Source organism: Agelaius phoeniceus, chromosome 6, assembly GCF_051311805.1.
Source record: "Agelaius phoeniceus isolate bAgePho1 chromosome 6, bAgePho1.hap1, whole genome shotgun sequence".
Taxonomy (NCBI): domain Eukaryota; kingdom Metazoa; phylum Chordata; class Aves; order Passeriformes; family Icteridae; genus Agelaius; species Agelaius phoeniceus.
In genome coordinates, this window is record NC_135270.1 from 11,393,621 (window position 1) to 11,416,141 (window position 22,521).

A 22,521-nucleotide genomic window follows, 5' to 3' on the forward strand; every position below is an offset into this window, starting at 1 on the left:
CCGTGCCGGCCCCGGGAGCCCTCAGGCCCCGCCGCTGCCTCAGCGCCGCCGCCCCGCGGGGCGCCCCCTGGCGGACACGGAGCGGGGCTGCGAGCGCGGCGGCCCCCGGGGCGCGCTCCCGGCCCGGCCCCCGCGGGGATGCGGAGCCCCCTCAGCCCCGGTACCCCCAAGGCCACCGCGCGCAGAGCGGGACCCGGACCCCGTGCCCGCACCCCAGGGGCTCTCGCCCGCCGCGTCCCCGCGGTACGAGCGGGGCTGCATCGCCGCGGGCCGGAGGAGCCCCCCCGGGCCGGGCACTGGGGCCGAGCCCGGCGCTGCTGCTCCTGCTCCGACTGTGCCGGGTGCGGGCACGGGGCCCTGCCCGGGCTCGGTTCTGCTCGGGCCGCTCACCGGGTATCTGCCAGGTGAGACCTGATGCTCTCCCTCCTTTCCCCTGTGGCTCGTGCTCTCCAACGCAAAAACCTCTGGGTTTAAAAAGCCAGTGAGAAGTGTTTATTCTTTATTTCCAGAGCACAGGATATTCTGAGTTAGAAAGAGCCCCGAGGATCGTCAAGTCATAGGTGACTGGCCCATGTGGGCATTAAACTTGGAATCCTGGCCTTCTCAGCACCCTGCTCCAAGCACCCGAGCCAATCTCAGGGTCACGAGAAAGGTCCTGCCTGGGATGGGAATGGCTGCTGCCAGCAAAGGAATTGCCACGCAAATCAGCAAATGTTCTGCTAATGCTGCTTTGTACACCAGCCTCTGGCTCTAGGGTAGAACTGGCTGGCATTTGACACAACAGCATGAAACTCTTTGTATTATCCTGATTTCCTGCCTTTTCCAGCATTTCCTAAATAGTTGTAAAGGTGCTGATGCCATGTGCCTTTCCAGAGAGAAACGAGCAAGTCCTGAGGGTTCCCTTGCTCCAAGGCCCAAGCTCTTCTGGAGAGTGTCAGGGCTGGTCCCGCCTGCAGAGGGGCCTTTCCTGCAGGGGAGTGCTCACAGCCCAAACTCACGGCAGGGGCTGAGCCCGGCGCTGCTTCTCCGGCCCGGAGCTGCACGGAGCCCTCGGGGACTCCTGCTCCCTGCCAGGAATGTTCCTTGCTGCTCCCTCCGTGTGTCCCGGCTGGCCGGGAACGCGGGGCGGGAGGAGGCCGAGCCCAGGGGGAACCAGCCCCTCCTGCCCTCGGTGCCTGCAGGGCAGGAGCTGTGCCTCAGTGTCCTGCCCGTGCAGGCAGCGTGCCAGGCACACCCGGGGCGGGCCCTGGGATGCCCGGGCAGCGCTGGGATGGGCACGGATCAAGGGCTGCCCGCGGCCCCTGGGCCAGGGGCTGCTCTGAACGGGCCCCCGGAGAGGCTGCAGCCCGGACAGAGCCCCCTGACATCCCAAAACCAGCCCAAGGAACAGCTGCCATTGCCTGGGAGTGCTGCACGCTGGCTTTGCAGAGGAGCTCAGACAGCAATTCCCAGTGCCACCTCCTGGAGCTCCCACACAGCCACCGGGTGTGTCCCAGCCACTCCAGTGCCTTCCCTTCCAGCCTGGGGACATTCTCCAGCAGCAGCAGCCTTAAAGCCAAAGGAATTCCCCTCGCAGAAATTCAATCCCAAGCAAGGCCCTCGGAGATGCCTTAAAACAAAAGGTTAGAGGTAGATGAAGTTTTGTTTGGATGAAGTTTGGAGTTTTTCGGGAGCCAGCTGGAACTGCAGAAGTGCTGGGAAGCTGGCACAGGTGGGTCACAGTGCAGGTGCCCTGCAGGCAGGGATGTGCATCCCTTTCCTCAGGGAAAAGAGCTCCCGGAGGCCGCTGCCGAGGCTCTGGAATGAGCTCAGCTCCTGCAGGGAGAGATGCCCTCCCCTGGGCACAGGGGCTGCCCCAGCAGGGCCGGGAGCGCGTCCGGCCCCGCCCTCGCTGCTGAGAGCATCAGCTGGAGCCGAGCCCGGGGGTGGAGCCCACGGAATTCCAGGGAACTCTGCAAGTGCCCCCGGGAACACGGGTGGGGCTGGGGGATGAATAAATAACAAAGGGTTAAAGATAGCAAATGCTATGGAATATCAGCCTGTCCTTGTCCTGATCCCACTGAGCTTCCTTGGAGCCTCTGCTGGTTCCTGGCACAGCAGGTGTCAGATAGGCAGCTCTGTGTGGGAATATCCATGCTGCATGAGGATACCCATGGATATCGATGCTGCATGAGGCACTGGGAGGTTATTCCAGCAGAGAATTCAGGGCTATAGCTCTAATTCATCTAAACAGCAAAGATGAACCCCAAATCTGGGCACCACACAGGGAACAATCTTTGTGCTGCCCTGCCAGCCAAAGCGCCTCGGCTGGGAAATTTCAGCAGCCAAATGGATGGAATTCTCTAAATCCCAGCTTACCAGCATTTTGTCCTCTCTATATTACCTATTTTTAAAACCAAAACCCACACAGGTTTTCTCTATCTCATCCACTAAATGTTCATTCTGTCCCCTACAAATTATATCAGGTATTTCCTCAAAAATATTTTTACAGATTATTTCAAGTTTTACCCCCAAGCTCTTCCCTACATGTCTACCACTAGTTATCTCATTTTTACCTCAAAATACTAATTCTCCATCCTGTAAAAAATATCAATTTCTACACCCAAAATTTTCATCACCTCTCTACAAGTGATGACTTCAGTTTACCTCATGATGATCATTCTCTTCCCTGGGGAATAGTCCACATTCCCCCACAAATATTCCCTGTCCCCTTCTGATTTCCTCACTTTTTACAAGAAAGCATTCTTTCTCTACTTTGGAGATTACCACAAGACTTACCCTAAAAATCTTCTCTACCTATTATCCCATTTCCACCTCAATATTTTCATTCTTTACCCTACAGCTGCTTTCAGTTTTCCCTCCCAATAATTTCCCTACCTGTCCATAACCGGTTACCTCAGTTTACCCCATCAAGTGCATCCTCTCCGCTACCAATCACCTCAGATTTTACCCTTGAAATTTTCCCTACCTCTCCACCACTGGGTACCTCATTTTTACCTCAATATACTCATTTTCTACCATGGCAAATCCCTCAAGTTTTACCCCCGAATTTACCCACCTGTCCACTGCAATTTAACCTCAGAATGTTCCTGCTCTTTCCAAAAGATAATCTCACACTTTACCCCCTCAATTTTCCCTACCTGCCCAGTACTTATTACCACATTTTAACCTCAAAATATTAATTATTTCACCCACAGATTAGCTCACTTTTTATTACCAAAATGCCTATTTTGTCCCCTGTATACTAACTAGGTTTTAAAATCAAAACCACACAAGTTATGTCTGTCTTATCCCCAAATTCTGTCCCCTACATATCACATTAGTTTTCCTCAAAAACATTTCTTTTTACATATTAGCTCAGGGTTTGCCTCCCAAATTCCCCCTAGCTGGTCCACTCCTGATCACTTCATTTCTCCCTCAAGATGTTCATTCTCTGCCCTACAGATCTGCCCAAGTTTTACCCCCAAAATTTCCTTGCCTGCCTCTACTGACTGCCTTAGTTCATGTCAGTGTTCACTCTCTCCCTTGAAATTTACTCCAGTTTTACTCCCAAAATTTTCCTTACCTGTCCCCAATTTACTACCTCATTTTTACCTTAAAATATTTATTCTCTGGAGCAGTGGCCGGTGAAAAGTGAAACGCCCAGGCTAGATAAGTGTCCAGCCAACCTCCAGCCAGTCAGGCACTTCCCCAACCCGGAGTCAGGGCTTTGTGCCCAAGGCGATGTCAAGCCTTGCGGACGTGTGGCCGCAGTAAAGAGCTCCGAAGTCGCAGGATGAAATGAAGAGGCGACCCTCAGTTTCTTCGGGGGGGTGGTTTTATTGGTAGGGAAACGTGCAGGATCGGTGGAAGAAGCTGAGAGCCCCGAGGCAGGGAAAAAGCCTCGGTTTTACAGAGGGTGGGAGGGGTGAAAGATAGCAAATCAGAGAGGGATACATTAAGGATTGGCATGATCGGAGAACCCATCAAACACAGTTGCGGGAGGGACCCTGGCCCCTAACCCAATCACTCGACACCCTGGCCCGAACTCTCTAGAAAAAGAGGCAGGGGTGTCGAGTGACAGGCAGGCTGCCAGGGGTGGGGAACAAGAAAGATACATTTGGTAACCAAGACAACTGGGGAGGGGTTTGGGGATTGACACAAACTGGTAACAGGGCAGGACTTTCTGAGAGAACAATGGAGGGAAAACTGAACAAGCATAAAACACACCACAACATCTCCCCCTTTTTCGTTTAAAAATAAAAGAACTGTAAGGGCAAACACTGTCCATTGGGGGAAAACCAAAAACAAACAAGAGACAGACATAAGGAATGACTCTGAATCAGGTCCTGCCCGGGGCAGGGAGAGGGTTAAACTGGGAGTGGCTCCATCCCTGGGAGCTTCCGCCGCCGCCGCCAACATGCCTCTGTGACCTGTTCTACGTTTTCTGCTCTCAGAGTCTTCCCAGGGCGGAAGGGCTTGACCCACTTAGCGGGGATCCATCTCGGACCTGAGGGGGTGGACACGCAAGCGTATCCCCTTCCCCAAGTCACGAGATCGAAAGGCCCCTCCGTTTTCCAGGTCTCCAGATCCTTAATCAGGACAGGAGGCCTGGCCCTGGCCTGCAGCTGCTCATGTCTCCCGAAATGTCGCACGATAGGCGGATTGAGATTTTCGAAAGAACAGTTTAGGAAGTTAATGGTAAAAAGCGCCTTCGCGAGACGGATATGGGGGGACTCCACCTTCACGGCCACTCGTTGTTGTTCTAGAACTCTTTTTAGGCTCTGGTGGGTCCTTTCTACCACGGCTTGGCCTGTCGGGGAATAGGGGATGCCGGTCTTATGCTCTATTCCCCATTGTTGCAGGAAGCTTCGCAGCTCCCTGGATTTATACGCCGGGCCATTGTCTGTTTTCAGGACCTTGGGGATGCCCAGGACAGCGAACGCTTGAACTAGGTGTTTTTCACAATCTGCTGCCTTTTCCCCTGTGTGGGCAGAGGCATAGACTGCGCCGGAGAAGGTATCCACTGAGACATGTACGAATTGCAGACGGCCAAAGGCAGGGATGTGGGTAACATCCATCTGCCACACTTCGCAACTAGATAGACTTCTGGGGTTAGCTCCCAAGGGTATTGTTGGGAGCTGGTGGGACTGGCATTGAGGACATGTAGCCACGATCGCCTTGGCCTGTTCGCGTGTAAGATGGAATTGTCGAACAAGGCCAGGGGCATTCTGATGGAATTGCTGGTGGCTGATCTTGGCCTGACTGAACAGATCAGGGAGTGGGGCAGCTTGAACAGGAGCGGCAAGGGCATCAGCACGCCTATTGCCTTCCGCAATAAACCCAGACAAATCGGTATGTGACCTGACATGCATCACATAAAAGGGCTGCTCTCGGTGGGAGACTAAGTTCACAAGCTTAGAGAGCAAATTAAACAAAGGGATGTTTGATACCTCCTGTAAAATTGCATTTTCGGCTCTGGAAACTACACCCGCGACATAGGCTGAATCAGTGACCAAATTGAATGGTTCAGAGAACCTCTCAAAGGCTCTGACAACTGCGTCCAACTCAGCAACTTGAGGTGAACCTTCCACCTCTGTGACATCTGCCTCCCACCGCTGAGTCTGAGGATCCTTCCAAGTCATCACTGACTTGTGGGATGCTCCAGACGCGTCTGTAAAAACTGTCAAAGCCTTCAGAGGAGTTCTACTCTGAACTGATTTTAGAGACAATGTGAATTCCTGATTGAATAATTTGTGGGCCGGCCGATCTACTGCGATTTGGCCGGTGTAGCTGTCCAAAGCCAGTTGAAGCATCTCATTTGTTTCCAGAAGGTTATCAATCATCTTTCTTTTTAGATGGCCTGAATCGAATTTTAAAGGAATGTGGATGCAGTCAAAGTCACAACCTGCCAACTCTCTGATCCGCGATCTAGCCTTTCTGATCAATTCTGCCACCAGCTCGGCTGGCTGCGTCATCCTTTTGGACCTGTGATGGCTGAGGAACACCCACTCTATGATTAAGAGGGGATCCCCCGAGCCCCGGTCCTTGCCCTTGATGGAATCGTCCCACTGGAAAATCACCCCATGGAGATGTGGCAGCTTACCTAGAACAATGAATTTAAATGGCAGGCCCGGGTGATATCTGTGGGCCTGCCTGGCCGAGATGGAGTTTTGGATCTTCTCCAGCGCTGTCTGGGCCTCTGGGGTAAGGGACCTTGGAGAACTAAGCTCTTCTCCCCCTTTCAATAAATTGAAAAGGGGGGCTAGGTCTTCTGTTGGAATGCCTAGCCAAGGCCTTACCCAATTCAAGGACCCACACAGCTGGTGGACATCCGCCAGGTTTTTGATGTTAGTTTTAATAGCCAATTTTTGCGGAACAATGGTCCGCTTCGTTATTTCCAGGCCCAGGTACTTCCAGGGTGGCATCTGTTGAATCTTATCTTGTTGGAGCTCGAACCCTGCAACAACCAATGCATCGATTGTCAGGTCAAGCGCGTGGGTAAGTAGGTCGTTGGTCGGAGCGCACACTAGGATGTCATCCATATAATGGTAAATAATGGTGTCTTTGGTGGCTGCACGTACTGGGGACAGCAAGGAGGCGACGTACCATTGACAGATCATCGGGCTGGCCTTCAGGCCTTGCGGAAGGACCCGCCAATGATAGCGCTTGCTTGGGGCTTCACGGTTGATGGCAGGAACCGTGAAGGCGAAACGCGGAGCATCGTCCGGGTGTAAGGGAATTTGGAAAAAGCAATCTTTTATGTCAATTACGACCAAATTCCAATTTTGGGGGAGCATCGTTGGGGACGGCATCCCTGGTTGGAGAGGCCCCATATCTTCAATTATGTTGTTAATTTGGCGGAGGTCGTGAAGGAGCCGCCACTTATCTTTGTTGGGCTTTTTGATAACGAACACTGGGGAGTTCCACTCTGACATGGTCTCCACCAGGTTGCCCTTGAGTAGCTGCTCCTTAACGAGCTCATTGAGCGCCGCTAATTTTTGCTTGTTGAGCGGCCACTGCACTACCTGCACTGGTTTATCTGATTTCCAATTCAGTTTCCAGGTAGGGCGCTCATCAGTGACCGCTGCCCGAAAAACCTGGGGAGCTGCTGGGAGGTCAATTCGGGCTCCCCACTGGGCCAAGAGGTCTCTCCCCCACAGGGGTTCCGTGTAATCTAATACGAATGGGCGCACTGAAGCCAATTGCCCATCTGGCCCCGTAATTTGTACGACGCTCTTAGATTGGCGTGCTAATTGTAAACCCCCGACACCTCGGACGTGGCCAGGCGCGTTTTGCAATTCCCAATGTGACGGCCATTCCCGGGAAGGAATGATCGTTACATCTGCTCCTGTGTCCAACAAGCCTTTAAGAGGCTTGCCCTCTCCCCCTTTCGAGATATGACAGGTGACATGAGGCCTTTCCCGCCCCAGGACCTGGGCCCAAGCTACTGTTGGATTTTGGAGTTCAGCCGGAGGAAACCCCAGGGCCCAAGTTATTTCGGGAACAGGGATCGCTTGCGCGATCACCTGTCCCTTGGGCAGGAAAGTGGGGGGTTGGACACAGTGCAGCCCCACAGCGAACAGTCCCGGGTCAGATGGCAGAAGACCTGGAATTATGTTCACCTCTAAAGGTGTGTGCTTAGTGTCTCCGACAACGACGTACTTACACCTTATCCGCCCCCAGTTTCCTGGGCATTCCGGGCTGACTGACACGAGTTGAAAATCGGAGTTCTTAAGTTGTAGCGGCTCCGTCAGCTGCAGCCGGAAGGGTCTGAAAGCAGAAAAGGTAGTTAGCACGGGTCTAGGTTGGAGACATGCAACATATGACAAGTCCGGTGAGAATATGTCTTGTTTGGCAGGCGGCGGTCCCTGAGATCTCCCCTCCCTGCGTGGTGTTGGTTGTCCCGCCCTATTTTTATCATGGCGCAGGGGGGAACTGCGCTCAGATGTTAGTTTTTTGTCTGGGTTTTCCCCAGGAGTCCCTGCCCCTTTTTGAATTCATAAAATTCCCGCCGCAGCGGGCAGTCGGGCATCCAATGCCCGAGCTTTCCGCACAGATGGCAGGGTGATTTGGCGGCGGAAGGACCGGGAGCAGGCGAGCGGCAGGTGGCTTCAGAGAAGGTGTTTTCAGGCGCTTCTTCTGCGGCGCTGACTCGGGGTGGCAGCTGTTTTCTCTTCTCTCCCTCCCTAGATGGCATGATTAGGACCTTCCGGGTGCAGACTTCGAGCATATCGTGCAGCGAGGGGGGTGGGTGCACCGGGAGGCTGAGGATGGCGTCCCTACACGCAGAGTTTGCATTCGTGGACGCTACTTCCTTCAGGATATGTTCCCGGGCAACCTCGTCCGCCACTTGCTGCTCGACAGCTTTTCGAACACGTTCGACAAAATCGAGGAAAGATTCCTCGGCGCCCTGAAAGATTCTGGAAAAAGAAAGGAGAGGAGCCGCCCCCGGCAGCGCCAGGAACGCCTTCTCGGCTGCCCGCGCTGACTCCCGGAGTGCTTCCTGGGGGATGGCACTCGCCTGCGAGTGCCCATCTGCCCAGTTGCCGGTCCCAAGGAGTTGATCGATGGCCAGGACATTGCCCGTTAGGTCCAGCCCCGTGTGGGGCCGTTCCCACAGGCTCGGGAGGGCCTCCGTCACTCCCCTCTTCCAGGCTGCCTCCCACATAGCCCGCTCGGTGGGATTGAGCAGACACGTGAAGAGGCGCCGGATGTCAGAGGGGGTGACATCGGCTTCGGTAAGTGTTGCCTGCAACACTCCCCGAAAGTATTCGCTGTTCCGGCCGTAATCTTTCTGTGCCTTGCACAGCTCCTTAATTTGTGAATGGTGTAAGGGGACCCACTGGCGACGCACCCCACCATCTCCCTCTGGATGGTAAACAACCGGGGCTGCGGATGGTATCGCAGCAGACCCCGGTTCCCGGTTTCTAACTGCCCCCCCCACCCCGGAACCCAAAGCGTGGGAGCCGGCAGGGAGAGCGTGGGAACCGGGAGAGGAGGAGGTAGGGGCGTGGCTGGGAACTTGAGCAGGGCAATCCGATATCGAGGGACCCTCCCAGGAGGCGGAGACAAGGGGTGGAACTTTTTGACTGGCAGGGGGTGGAGAGATGGGAGGTGGTATGGGAGGGACCGAGGGAGGAGCCATGGGCGGGGATGTGGGAGGAGAAAGGGGAGGGACTACTGAAGAGGAGGTTTCTGGAAAGGAGGAGGGACCAGGAGGGGGGAAGGACGAGGGGGTAGAACATTGGGAGTGGCCGAATGGCAGGAAGGGGTTGGGGCTTGGGAAGAAGGGATTCTGGGGAGAAGAAGAGGGCTTTCCCGCCATTTCAGCCATGTGGTCTCCTCCATCTTGGGCCCCATAGGAGCCATTTTGGGGAATTGGAGGCGACTGGGAGCAAACTGGGGACTTAGAAATTAGGGTTTTGGATTTTGGGGTTTTAGAAACTGAGGACCTGGGGGCGGGAACAGGAGAGGTAGGGGAAGACGAGGAGCCCCTAAGAGACTGGCCAGGACTCTTAGGGCGGGGGGGCCGAGGATTTTGAAGGGGGCCAGGGGACAAATGGTCACCCTGCGCGGGGCTGGAGCGCGCTGCACCCTTCAGAATCCCGGTTTTACGTTTATGGGGACGGGAAGAAGGGTTAGGGGTAGAGGGAGAGGCGGGAGAACTGGGGCACGAACTAAAACTGACCGAAGGTTTTTCTGAGTTTCCTCCTGCTTTCAAAATAGATCGAATTTGTGAAATCCAAAAAGCTAACGGAGAAAGCGAGGTGTCTCCTGATCTAATCAAGTTTGATAACTTGGCATTTGCCCTCTGCCAAAAGGCAGGATCTTTAATTTGATCGGGGGAGACTTCGGGAAACTCAGAAAAAAGCCATCGGATTAATTTTTTAACTTCCTTTTTATCAACGGAACAACCCCCCCCAACTAGGATACCCACAACTTGGTAAAACAGCCCCTTCTGAGCTGCCGAGAGCGAAAACTTTGCACCCATCGCTCGATGTTATAAGTGGCAGCTGCGGTAAAGCCCCCCCCGTTCCAGTAAACGCGAAAGAAAAAAAAATAAGGGTGCCCACCCCCGGCCCCTGTCTAGAGAAAAAGAAGGGTGGTGACGAAACACCAATAGAGGGGAAGGCGACAGGGAGAGTAGCAGAATACTCACGAAGTCCGGAGGCGACAAACGAAAAGCTGGAACGAGGGGTTTCCTGCGACAGGACGACTCCCAGGTGCAAGGAGCTGCCGTCCAGGGTCCCCGGGGAGCGCTACCTCGCGAACAAGGTCTGCTCGACCACAGGGTAGTTCCGCGACCGCTGGGATTCTTGAAATCCCGTCCGTGGGGTCCACGAATCCGAAAAAAGGGGGGGCCCCGCGCCGGGCGCCAAAACTGGAGCAGTGGCCGGTGAAAAGTGAAACGCCCAGGCTAGATAAGTGTCCAGCCAACCTCCAGCCAGTCAGGCACTTCCCCAACCCGGAGTCAGGGCTTTGTGCCCAAGGCGATGTCAAGCCTTGCGGACGTGTGGCCGCAGTAAAGAGCTCCGAAGTCGCAGGATGAAATGAAGAGGCGACCCTCAGTTTCTTCGGGGGGGTGGTTTTATTGGTAGGGAAACGTGCAGGATCGGTGGAAGAAGCTGAGAGCCCCGAGGCAGGGAAAAAGCCTCGGTTTTACAGAGGGTGGGAGGGGTGAAAGATAGCAAATCAGAGAGGGATACATTAAGGATTGGCATGATCGGAGAACCCATCAAACACAGTTGCGGGAGGGACCCTGGCCCCTAACCCAATCACTCGACACCCTGGCCCGAACTCTCTAGAAAAAGAGGCAGGGGTGTCGAGTGACAGGCAGGCTGCCAGGGGTGGGGAACAAGAAAGATACATTTGGTAACCAAGACAACTGGGGAGGGGTTTGGGGATTGACACAAACTGGTAACAGGGCAGGACTTTCTGAGAGAACAATGGAGGGAAAACTGAACAAGCATAAAACACACCACAACAATTCTCAACCTTTAGATTATTTCTTTATTCCTCTACCTGTCCACTACTGATTCCCTCATTTTCCCTTCACTGTATTTTCTACCATGTAGCTTGTCTCATTATTTATCCCCAAATTCTCCATCTGTCTACTAGTGATGATCTCACTTTTACCTCAAAATGTTCACTCTCTGCCCTACAGATTATTTAATATTATTTTTACCCCTCAAAATTTCCCCATCTGCCCACAACCAATTCCCTCATGTTACCTCAGTATGTTCATGCTCTCCCATAGAAATTATCTCAGATTTAGCACCCAAAATTTTTCCTACATGCTCAGTACTCGTCACCTCATTTTTCCCTCAGTGTGTTCCTTCTCTACTCCTGGTATTGTGACAAGTTTTGTCTCCAAATGAGAGTACCTCATTTTTACTCCAATATATTCACTGTGTCCCCTACAGATTACATCGAGGTTTACCCCCCAAATTTTCCTTCCTGTACAATATTGATTAGCTCTTTTCTACTCTGAAATTTGCATTCTCTCCCCTAAACATCACCTCAGCTTTTCCCTCAAAATTTCTGCAAGGCTTTTCTGCAAGGAATTCAGGCAGGGCAAAGGACAGCAGGGAATTCTGTAGATTCAAAGCCACAAAGAGAAGATCTACCAGCAAAGGGGAAAGGTTTCAGAAAACATTTCTGCAATTGCTAATTAATAATTATTTCCAATTCCCCAGTGAGAAGAACATGAGCTCACCACCATTAAGGCCTGGCAGTTCCCTGCAGCGAGGGCTCAGTGCACATCCACAGAGGCAATTCCAGCATCTGAAAGGAAGGAAGAAGAAAAGGTCATTTCTTCTCTTTCCAAGTTATTTCAAGTTCTCAGACCCAAACCAAGCTTTGCCCTTGATTTTGGCTGGGTGACTCCTGAGCAGTGGGCACAGGTCCTGTCATTGATGCTGATGGGAGTGATGCTTTCTGGGGAAATCAGCTGATTTCCAAAGTTCACTGCCTGCCCCGTGCCTGATCTGCACAGGAGAAAACCTCTTGCATGAAGGGATTTTGCTCCATCTAATCCCATCTGCCCAGGCTGTTCCATGGGGATGTTGCCAGGCTGGGGCAGCGCAGGCAGACACAGCTCTCAGCTCTCTCTGCTCCAAACACAGCTCTGGACTCTTTGCAAACTCCTCTGCTGTGAGGTTTTCTCCAGGAGAACTCAAGGAATGGCTCATGGCAGGTGGAGATTAAGCTATCACACAGGGAAGTGAAGGATAAATATTCCTGTAAGAGCCTTTGGGATCTGCTGGGCTGAACTGGGAAGGGGACATTCATTCCCTGCAGTGCCAATGCACAACAGCCTCCAGCACAAAGCACAGACTGTCAGGTGGGCTCTGAAAGCACCACCTGGACAAAGCTCATGGTTATTCTTCTTTGCAGGGACTTCTGCAATCCAGCCCTGCAGCTGAGAAGCCCAAAAGCTCTGGAGTCTGCCTGCTCTGGAACAAAAGGATCCTGCCAGGGGTGAGGCACATTGCCAGCAAACACTGCCCACAGGCACAGAGGCACCACTGGAGCTCCTGTTGGGGCTGGGAAGGGCTGCCAGGAGGACACAGCCCCCAGGGGGTGGCAGTGGCAGTGGCAGCAGCAAATTGCCACGGTCTGAGGGCACAGCAGAGAGACCAAGGCCAGCAATGGCCACGGGAGCTGCAGGTTCAATTCTGCTCCTGCGCTGCCCCATCCCGGCAGGAAATCCCCAGGGGGGACAGAAACTCTCAGGGGCACAAAATGCAGCATCTGTGACCCTGATCCTGCCTGAGCTCAGTGTGGGGGGCCAACCCCCCCAAAGGAAGCACTGCCCTGCCCTGGATCAGTGCCAGGCCCTGCCCCAGCTCCCAGCTGCTCCCGGGGCTGCCACCACATTCCCCACAAGGTGACAAAGGTGACAAAGGCCCCTTGGGACAGGGACAGCCTGGGACCAGGGCAGATCCCTCTGGGTCTGTGACACTCTGGGGACAGCTGGGGACTCACCCCACACCACGGGCAGGAGCAAGGACCCTCCAGTGCAGCTGGAGCCCGTTGGGTTTGGCTGCTCAAACTCCAAAGCTCTGGGCAAAGCTGGGATCAGTTAAGTGGTTTTTCCTGTCCTGAAAGAGAGGAGAAAATGGAAATTAGGTCCACTCTGGAAGTCAAAGGCTCCTGGCTTTCCTACTTCTGTTCTGATTGCTCACTCCATAAAAAAGGAAAGGTGACACTGAATAAAAGTGCCCCTTGTCAACATTTTTTTTCCTACTTTTTTCATACATAAAAAGGATGCCCATTTTTTCTTATCACATTCTTTGCCTAATTTTAACAGAACCATTTTCATTTCAGGCCCCACTTGTGAGTTATTCAATCCTTTGCCATTGGACTTTGGACAAAGGAAGAGGAGGATCTGTTCCACGTGGGTGTCATCCAACAGGGAACAGCCCCTGTGCCAACCCCAGCCTGGGCTGAGCACGCTGCCTCACTGCCCCATTCTGCATCCTGGCTCCACTCCAGCCTGAGTTTTCCCCCATTTTCCATGTCTAGAGACAGGAAATTGTCCTGGGCAGGGTGTAAGACCTTCACCTGCACATTGGTCTGGGGGCTGTGACTGGATTCCAGCAGGGAATTCATGGTTCTACAGATAAAAACTATTCCAGGGAGCAGCACTGACAAGGTTGGGAGCTGCTGCTTCACCACACGGTGTCAGCAACAGAGAGAAAACACAAAATGTGTATCCAAAACCAAGGATAAAATGAATTCTCCTGCTTTTAGTGGGACCAGGGCTAATTCTGCCCTGGAGTGACAAAGAACTTCTCCCTCAGAGCCCCAGAGACCCCTCAAAAAGCCCAAGTGCAGCAGGGAAGGAAGGAAAGGCACCTCTGCCTCACCTGCTGGGAGCAGCACAGGTCCTGCTGCTCCTGGGCACTGGGAACGTGTCTGGAGCCAAAAGCCCTTCCCAGGCTGGAGGGGTTTCCTAAAGCATCACCTCTGGGAAGCAAAGGGCTATGGAAGAGACAGGGAGTGGGAGTTTACAGTAATAGTAACAATAACATCAATAACAATAACAACATAATAATAACAGTACTAAGGAAGAGCAGCTAAGGGAGCAGCAATAATGCCAAGGGAGCAGGGAGGATGCTGAGGTTTAAATGAGGTTTGAGTGAGGCAGCAGCTCCTGGGCTCTCTGAAGCACAGCTCCAGGTCTGGGATTCCAGGAGCAGTGCAAACTCCCACTGTCCAATCCCTGGATTTGCCTCCTGCCAGCACTGGGCACCTTGGCCATGTTTGGCTCAAGTGCTCCAGTGCTGCTGCCTGGAGGGATTTGGGAAAATGGGCATGAAACCCCTTCCCACAGGGCTGGTTCTGAGCTCTGGCTGGGGAAAGCATTGGGCACCTCTGGCATTTCAATGAAATCAGTTTCCATCATGGTGAAGGGACCCTGAATAAACCCAGGGCACATAAATAAACCCTTCTCCATAAGGACAGCCCCAGGGAATGCACAGTCATTCCTATGCCTGGTCAAACAACCAGCAGCCAGTTTTTGGGGAGAGACTCCAGACTCTTGTCTCCCTCCCTCTCTGTAAAACACTTGCAGAGGCTCTGGAGTTCACACAAGCTTCTCAGGATTTGGATATTTCATTTAAATTCCATTAATATATTAAGGAATTAGAAGTGTCCTAAAGGCAGCTCCACTCACACTTTCATTTTAAGCCCTCTACCACAGATGAATTGGGATGTTATTTTGTTGGAAACACCCCACCTCTGCTTCTTTAGAGAGCTCCATGTGGGAGATAAAATAAATGTGGACAAGAGTTTGGAATGCAGCTTCCAAGTCAAGTTCCCTGCTAGGAAATTACTCTAACTCTAGGAAGCTACTGTGACACAGATCAGAGGAACATCATGAAAAGAACCGCACAGCCCGCAGCAGGGAGAACAATCCCATTTCTGAGTTTACCTGGTCTCCAGGTGCTCTGCCCGAGCCCCCACCAGCCGTTCCCATTCCCGGACAATCCCGGACAGCACCACGGAAAGTACTGACAACGTCCATGAGGCCGAGGAGTCAGACGCGTTCATTGCTGCAGAATCGGAAAGCAAGAGTTTAGATGCGCTTTGCGGTAGCCGAACCAAATTCGATCGCAGGAACATCCTCCCGGTCACCCGGACCCTGCCCCTTCCCCTTTCCCCACTCAGGGCCGGTGCCCGAGCGACCCAGGCCGGGGACGGCGCCTGCAGTGCCGGGCGCTCCCACACGGCGGCAGCACCGAGATACGGCCAGGATTGCCCCCCCCACCACCAGCCGACATGGCGGACTGCGCATGCGCACTGCTGTGAGACTAATTCAGCCCCGAGCCCCTGGGTGCAGTACCGCGCTCCGCCCGCAGAGGGCAGCACGAGCGCGCCGCCCGTCGCGCTGAGCCCCGGGCGGAGCCGCTGGAAAAGGGGAATTTTTGGGGCATCAAAGAGGGAAATACCGCACCAGGACAGATCATCAGGAAATTGCAAGGCTTCCTCTTAGTGCCCCTCCAATCATTCGTGCATGGAAGTCCACGATTTTCCCATTACCTGCTGGAAAAATGAAAATTTTCCTTGTTTTCTGAGTGTTCCCAGTCCAGGCTGAGCACTTGAGGAATAAATACCTTCTCTCTATGTCCCAGGAAGAACTTGTCTAGGTGAAAGCACTAGGAATAAGAGCCAGGCTTTGTCTCACCTCACTGTGCTCTAGCTGTGACTCTTCATCTAGAGATAAAAAGATAAATTCAGGCTCTGTCTTGCCGCTCACCAGGGAGAGATCAACAGCTCCTAAAATCCTACTCTGTGACAGATAGAATAAATAAACATTGATTTTTCTCCTGGATAACATTAATCATGGCTTGACAGAGTTACACTAGAGAGTAAACCGAGGGTAGGCACCGCAGGCTCCTGCCAAATGGATCCAAACCTGGAAATCATCATTATTGGATAAACTTTGGCTGAAGGGCTGAGCGTCATCCCCAGAACCTGACATCCCGTTTCACATGTCGCACAAGCCATGTGTCTGGTCTCCTGGTGCTGTAATGAGGATTTAGAGCGGCTTTTCATCACCCACAAGGAGGTGCTGGAGGGAAGGGGACACCAGGCTGGTGCTGGAGCTGTCACAGATAATGAAAATCGAGCGGTTTGGGGGCTGAGTCCTCCCCGGGGGCAGCCCCCACCTGCCTGGATCTGGAAATCTGCCCTGTCAGAAAACTGACTCCAATGTTTTGATTAATCCAAGTTCAGCCTCGCTTTTTCTTACTCAATGAACCTTGGTGGTAGGATGGGAGACACAGAATGGAAATGAATTCAGTTAAAAAGCAGGGATCAGATTTCATCCCTGCTGAGAGGCTGGTGTGGAATATTCATCCCTGCCCTCCCGGGGTAAGGATCTCCATCGTGGCACCTGCTTTCCTACTCCAATTCCCTAAGATCCCAGTGCAGGGCAGTAGAGGACCTCCCAACAGGCTGTACTAGGATTCACCAGGATCAGCCCATCCAGCCTGGCCTCGGACACTTCCAGAGATCCAGGGGCAGCCACAGCTGCTCTGGGCACCCTGTGTCACCACCCTCCCAGGGAAGGATTTCTTCCCTATACCAAATACAAACATACCTGGAGGAAGATTTTGGCTCCTCTCTCCTCCCAGGTGCAGCTGGAGCAGGTTTTCATATGCTGTGACATCTCAGGTAGAATTAGAGTGATCAACATGCCCAAGGTAGCCCAGAAGAGGATGTGCCATGTCCCAGTGAGACCCACACACGGTGACACAGAATCCTGGGATGGTTTGGGAATTGGTTACTCTGGAAGCAGCTCCTCGAGAGGAGACCTGTACTGATAAATAAATAAAGTTAAATCAGTTTCAGAAATTGAAATGGAAACTTGAGGATTGATTTCCTACTTCTATATACATATATAACATATTTGTCATTTTTATATTATTTTATATATTAAAATATATTAAAAACATATAAAAATAAACTTATAATAAAAATAAAATACATAAAAATAAAATAAACATATAAAAATAATTTCAATATATTCATTAATTTTAATATATAAAGAAAATGTTTATATATAATTTCTTAATATATATAAAGCATTTTTTCTTAGAAATACATAATTATATGCCTACAATTTTATCTCTTGAGATATGTAACTGATCTATAGGCATCACAGGGAATTAAAAAGAATTGATGTAGGAAATCAAGATTCAGGAGTTGGGAGATGACCCAGGATTTGAAGAAGTGTTCCAACTGCAAACTGGGATAAAGGGAAAACCCTTCAGGAACTCTTCTGCTGCTGTAAATTGTTTTTACACTTCCTGGTGATGATTATAGTCTGAATTTAAGCCCTTGAGGCTCAAATTGACTCTTCAGCCCGTGCCTGGAGCATGCCTGCTCTGAATAAATCCTGCATTTCCCATGTGACTGTGTCACCCTGCCGCCCTTCACCATCAGGCAGCAACTGGAGAAATCCATCCCATTTTTCCATAAAAAAATGTTTTAAATAGATCAGATGAGTCAAAGCCCCCAAACACATTGTTGTCTCCATCGGGGGAACCTGTGGTGACTCATTCAAAGCCTACAAAGAGAGAGGATGAGATGGGCTGAGATGACTCAAGTCCTGAAACCTGGGAGCAGGAATAATCAGAAAACTGCAGCTGGGGTGGAAAATCAGCCTTGCTTGGGTGGAAAGAGACACACTGGAGAGGAGAGGGTGCAGGAGGTATGGACAACATCAGGAGGTTTGGAAGCATCAAAGGAGCTGGGTGTGCCTGAATGCAGAACACAGAATTATGGAATCCTGGAATGGGCTGGGTTGGAAGGGATCCTAAAGCTGATTTTGTTCCACCCCTGCCATGAGTAGGGACACCTTCCACTCTCCCAGGCTGCTCCAAGCCCTCTCCAAGCTGGCCTTGGACAGCTGTGCCAGGGCCAGAGAATTGTGGATGCCCTGTCCCTGGAAGGGATGAGGTTTTGCAGGGAGGGAGGGAGATGTTCTTATTTAGAGACAAAAAATACAATAACACCATGCCTTAATTTTCCACATTAATTAGTGTTGCATTAAATTGACAACAGACACCGTTGAAGTGATTTCCAATCAATTTGGGTCAATTAAAATGAGACCAGCATTCCTGATTGCAAGTTCATCCATGTGCATCTTTCAAGGGAAAGCACCCCCCCCCCCCCCCCCAATCCAATTTATGACTGTTCCCATCAAGCAAACGATTGTCCCAAAACCACTTAAAATCCCACCCTTTAGTTAATGGCAGCTTGAGTCAAGATACTCACAGGTCCTTGAGCTGAAGTCCTCAAGCCCCATTGGTCTCACCAGAACCAGGAAGTTTTTCCTGTTCCATCCTCTAAAGTGGCTGGAAGATTTTAGGTTTCACACCTTCCCCCCATGAGCAGTTGTCAAAGGGTCTCTGAAGCACCTGAAAAGAGAATGAGCCTTCCCCAGAGGTCTTGGGATCCATGCTGGGGTTTTAGGGCTGGGATCCCCATGGCACGTTGGAATGGATGCCTGCAGAGATGGAGCGATGCCGCCCATGGGCACAGTGGTGTCAGCAGGAGTGAAGCAAAATCAAACTGGTTTGTTGGAGACTTGAGTTTGAAAGATTTTTTAAATTCTTCTCTATTTCTATATTACCTTTTAATTATACATAATTATATTTGTATAACATATCCTTTATTCATTATACATGGGAGGGGAAAAAACATTAAGTAATGGACATATTAAAAGAAATTATTGCTTTATCTTAGCAATTATAAATTTTCTTTCATACTACACATTCCCTAGAGCAAATGGAACCTGGAATTGTTTGGATTGGAAGGGATCTTAAAGATCATCCAGTTCCATCCCCTGCCATGGGCATGGACACCTTTTACTAGACCAGGGTGCTCCAAGCTCTGGTCAAGGCAGCCTTGGACACTTCCAGGGTATAACTTTACCTGCTAAAATTCTCTTCCTCTTTTCTCAATCAGGGCTTTAAAAATTAAAGAAAAAAATTAAAAATTAATAAATAAAATAAATAAAGAGCCAACTGCTGCTCAAGAGTTGCCCACTCTTACCTAACAGATACACGTGTTTCTGGTTCAGAAATGAGTATTGTCACTTGCTGCCTTCTCAGTTCCCTCTTGACCCCGCCGTGCTGGCTGTTCATCGCTCCCTGTGAAACAGGGTCAGTTCCTCTTCTCCCCTCACTGCACCCCAAGCAGCTTTCACTTCCCCATTCCAGCTGAGTCAGAGGCTCATTGCAAGGAGTCATCTGACTGTGTGCCAATGCTCTTCTCCTGCTCCATCCTGGTGGCCACCACAACCTCTGCAGCTCTGTCCAGCCTGTCCTGCTGTCTGGGGCAGTTATTACCCGTGAGAAAGATTCACTGCTTACCTTTTTTGAAGTTTTTTCTGGCTCCCACTTGCTCATTTGGGACCAAAAAAGTTCATTTTGAAAAGCCATTTTGTACCATGTGCTTCAACATGGGCTCAGGAGACCCACCTGCAGTCGTCTTCACCAGCCAGAGAATCCTGGAATGGCTTGGACTGGAAAGGACCTTAAAGCTCATCCAGTTCCACCCCAGAGGTCCAGGAGCTGTGGATGAGCCCTGGCAGGTGTGATCCTGCCCAGGGCTGAGCCCCCTCCATCCTCCTGCCCGCTGTCAGCTCTGCCTCTCTCACACCTCCTCATCTGGCGCTCGATACCGGCCCCGCAGCCAAGCCCGGCTGACAGCGCGAGATGGATGGGGCTGAGCCGGCCCCGCGGGGCACGGACACGTCTGAGGGATGTGGGGGAACCTGGGGAGGTGGTGCCTCCACACTTCACATCAGTCCTGGCCCTGGTCCCAAATGCAGGAGCTGCCCGGGCTGCCCCCTTGGCTGCCCCACAGGAACACAGGGTCCCCTCTGTGTTACGATGTTCAAGTGCTGAACCCAAGGCTGGACAGAAGGCTGAGCCCCACTTGGGAGAAAATGTCCAGCTCTGTGCAGAGCAGGGAGGGAGCTCAGGCCAGCGCTGCCATCACTGGAACACCAACAGGTACAGAAAGCCATCAGCACCCCCACAAGGACATCCCCTGGTCCCCCAGACCCAGAGCCTCAGCATCCCTCATCCCTCAAGAACACACTCCATGGTGTGCTATGAGACAGCGTCCATGGCCCCAGTGCAGTTTGGAGGGGAGTAGGGGGACTCTGGAGCAACCCCTCTGCTTTTCCTGGTGTCTGCCCCATCCTGGTGTCCATCACCTCCCACAAAGAGCCCTCAGCCCTGCGGCGCCTGCTTGTCCCCATCCATCTCCTGCTGTCACTGCAACGAGGGGGTCCCAGCATCAGGGCAAAGACTGGACCCACCTTGAGGGGGTTATGGGGAGGGGGAAGCTCATTCCTCCCTCTGGAGCTGCAGAGGCTCTGCTGGAGCAGTGGATCTTTGCCAATACCTCAACACCTCACCACGATTTTCAATATCAGGTGGTGACGGCCACATACAGAGAGGGGCTTTGCCTGGGGGAGCCCCCACCTCCCCCCACTCAGATCTGTGATATGGAGGGACCAGAAGACCCCAAGAAAGACGTCCCTGCCCAGCCTGGGGCATCCCAAGCCCTGTTTGGGGACTGGGGCTGCTCCCAGCGGTGCCACCGCTCACATCCCGTCCATCATCACCGCGTCAAGGCGCGAAGGCAGGCTGGGCAAGGGGGCCGTGCTCCAGCCCCCAAGGACCACCTCGGCTCCAGCCCCCGCCTCTCCATCCCCGAGCTGGGGCATAAAACCCCCGGCAGGCTGCAGGGACACTGCAGAGCCAGCACTGCGCTGGGAGGGGGCTTTGGCAGTGTCCCACTGCCACCATGCCGGGGAATGGAGCCACGGACACCTCCTGCCCTGACACCACACCCATGGCAGGTAAAACCCACCCATGACAACACCTTCTGCACCCAGTGGTGGGGTCCTGTGGTGGTTTGGGGTGTGGGGGGATGAGGATAAAACCTCACTGTGGTAGGGGACAGAAGACCCTGATCCTGCCACCATCTCCATGGAGGGAGGGTGTGATGGGGTGGCCCCGCACGGGGTCTGCTCCCCCTGACCAACATCCCTTCAACCCTCTGCCAGCCTTCCTGGGGGGCCCAGCTGAGGGGTCTCCATGCACCTCCGTCCTCGGGTGGGCTGGCGAGGGGCCGGGGGCCGGTGGCAAGAACCGGCACGTGTGCCACGCTGCGGCACGGCTGGAGATGGGCAGCCTCTGGGAGGAGTTCAACCGCCTGGGCACCGAGATGATCGTCACCAAGGCAGGCAGGTGGGAACCGGAGTGGCCTGGGGGGCTGCAAAGGTGGGGGGAGCACCCCCTTCCCACCCCCCTCCCTGTGCAGGAGGATGTTCCCAACCTTTCAGGTGAAGCTTTCGGGGCTGGATCCGTTGGCTGACTACGTCCTGCTCATGGATTTCATCCCGCTGGATGACAAGAGATACAGGTGGGGACGGGGCAGTGGGGGCAGGGGACGAGATCTGGGGATGCTGAGCCCCTCCCTGCCCTGCAGATACGCCTTCCACAGCTCATCGTGGCTGGCGGCAGGCCGGGCCGAGCCGGCGGCTCCTGGCCGCGTCCACTTCCACCCCGACTCCCCCGCCAAGGGTGCCCAGTGGATGCGGCAGATCGTGTCCTTCGACAAGCTCAAGCTGACCAACAACCTCCTGGACGACAACGGCCACGTGAGGACCCCGCTGCGGGCTGGGTGCTGGGGGAGACACAATGCATCCCTGCCTGGGGGGGTCCTGCCACCTCCTCTTTCCCACCCCTAGATCATCCTCAACTCCATGCACCGCTACCAGCCCCGCTTCCACGTCGTCTTTGTGGACCCGCGGCGTGACAGCGAGCGCTTCGCCCACCAGAACTTCAAGTCTTTCAGCTTCCCCGAGACCCAGTTCATGGCAGTGACAGCCTACCAGAACCACCGGGTGAGCACCAGCCAGACAGAAACTGGGGCCCCTCCCAGGGATTCCCTGACCCCGCTCTCCTCCGCAGATCACCCAGCTGAAGATTGCCAGCAACCCCTTTGCCAAGGGATTTCGGGACGGCGACCCCGAGCCATGGTAAGGCACTCCTGGACGTTGTCCCCCCACCATGGTGAGGATGTCACCTCCCTGAGCCCCCACCCCACGTCTCTTGCAGGTGTGGGGTGCCGGCAGGGTCCCTGCTGGGGGCCATGCCCCGCGCCCGGGCCGCCCCGCTGCCCCCCCGCCCCGAGAAGCAGGAGAAAGGTAGGGGGGCTGCAGGGGGGGCCGAGCCCCTGCTGCTGCCTCTCCCCCCTGCAGGGGCTCCACGCAGCCATGGGGCTCTGGCTGCTGCCCCCCAACAGCCAGCAGCACCCCCCAGTTTCCCTGAACTCCCTGCACCCACCTTCCAGCCCCTCACCTGCCCCTCTGGTGTCTATGTGGGAGCCAAACCCCGCACCCTGCCCTACCCCCTGCCCGCCTTCCCCCAGCTCAGCACCTACGGCCCCACCACAGCCCCCACCTTTGGCTACGGCCAGCAGTGACAGGGGGCACCCCCAAGC

The 22,521-nt window shown here is 53.4% G+C and overlaps 2 protein-coding genes across 6 annotated transcripts; one reads left to right on the forward strand and one right to left on the reverse strand.

Annotated features, from left to right (window-relative positions):
- Positions 1 to 450: 450 nt before the first annotated feature.
- Positions 451 to 22,005, reverse strand: LOC143694321 (uncharacterized). Of its 5 annotated transcripts, XM_077179760.1 has the most exons (8): positions 18,271 to 22,005; positions 16,592 to 16,805; positions 15,443 to 15,531; positions 14,921 to 15,041; positions 13,854 to 13,968; positions 12,970 to 13,085; positions 11,699 to 11,766; positions 451 to 1,609 (listed from the first exon to the last, which is right to left on the reverse strand). In XM_077179760.1, the coding sequence occupies exons 3-6, from the start codon at positions 15,453 to 15,455 to the stop codon at positions 13,032 to 13,034; spliced, it is 303 nt and encodes a 100-aa protein (XP_077035875.1). In that variant the 5' UTR covers positions 15,456 to 15,531; positions 16,592 to 16,805; positions 18,271 to 22,005; the 3' UTR covers positions 451 to 1,609; positions 11,699 to 11,766; positions 12,970 to 13,031. The 5 variants fall into 5 exon arrangements, 2 of the variants coding, with proteins under 2 accessions (XP_077035875.1, XP_077035874.1); XM_077179759.1 differs by having other exon boundaries at positions 15,443 to 16,805; XR_013182695.1 differs by lacking the exons at positions 13,854 to 13,968; positions 18,271 to 22,005 and having other exon boundaries at positions 453 to 1,609; positions 15,443 to 16,860.
- TBX10 (T-box transcription factor 10) lies at positions 18,519 to 22,503 on the forward strand. Its single transcript, XM_077179441.1, has 8 exons — positions 18,519 to 18,551; positions 20,803 to 20,872; positions 21,080 to 21,263; positions 21,337 to 21,438; positions 21,505 to 21,676; positions 21,767 to 21,922; positions 21,990 to 22,057; positions 22,137 to 22,503. Exons 1-8 carry the CDS (start codon positions 18,519 to 18,521, stop codon positions 22,501 to 22,503), a joined length of 1,152 nt encoding a protein of 383 aa, XP_077035556.1.
- Positions 22,504 to 22,521: the final 18 nt, after the last annotated feature.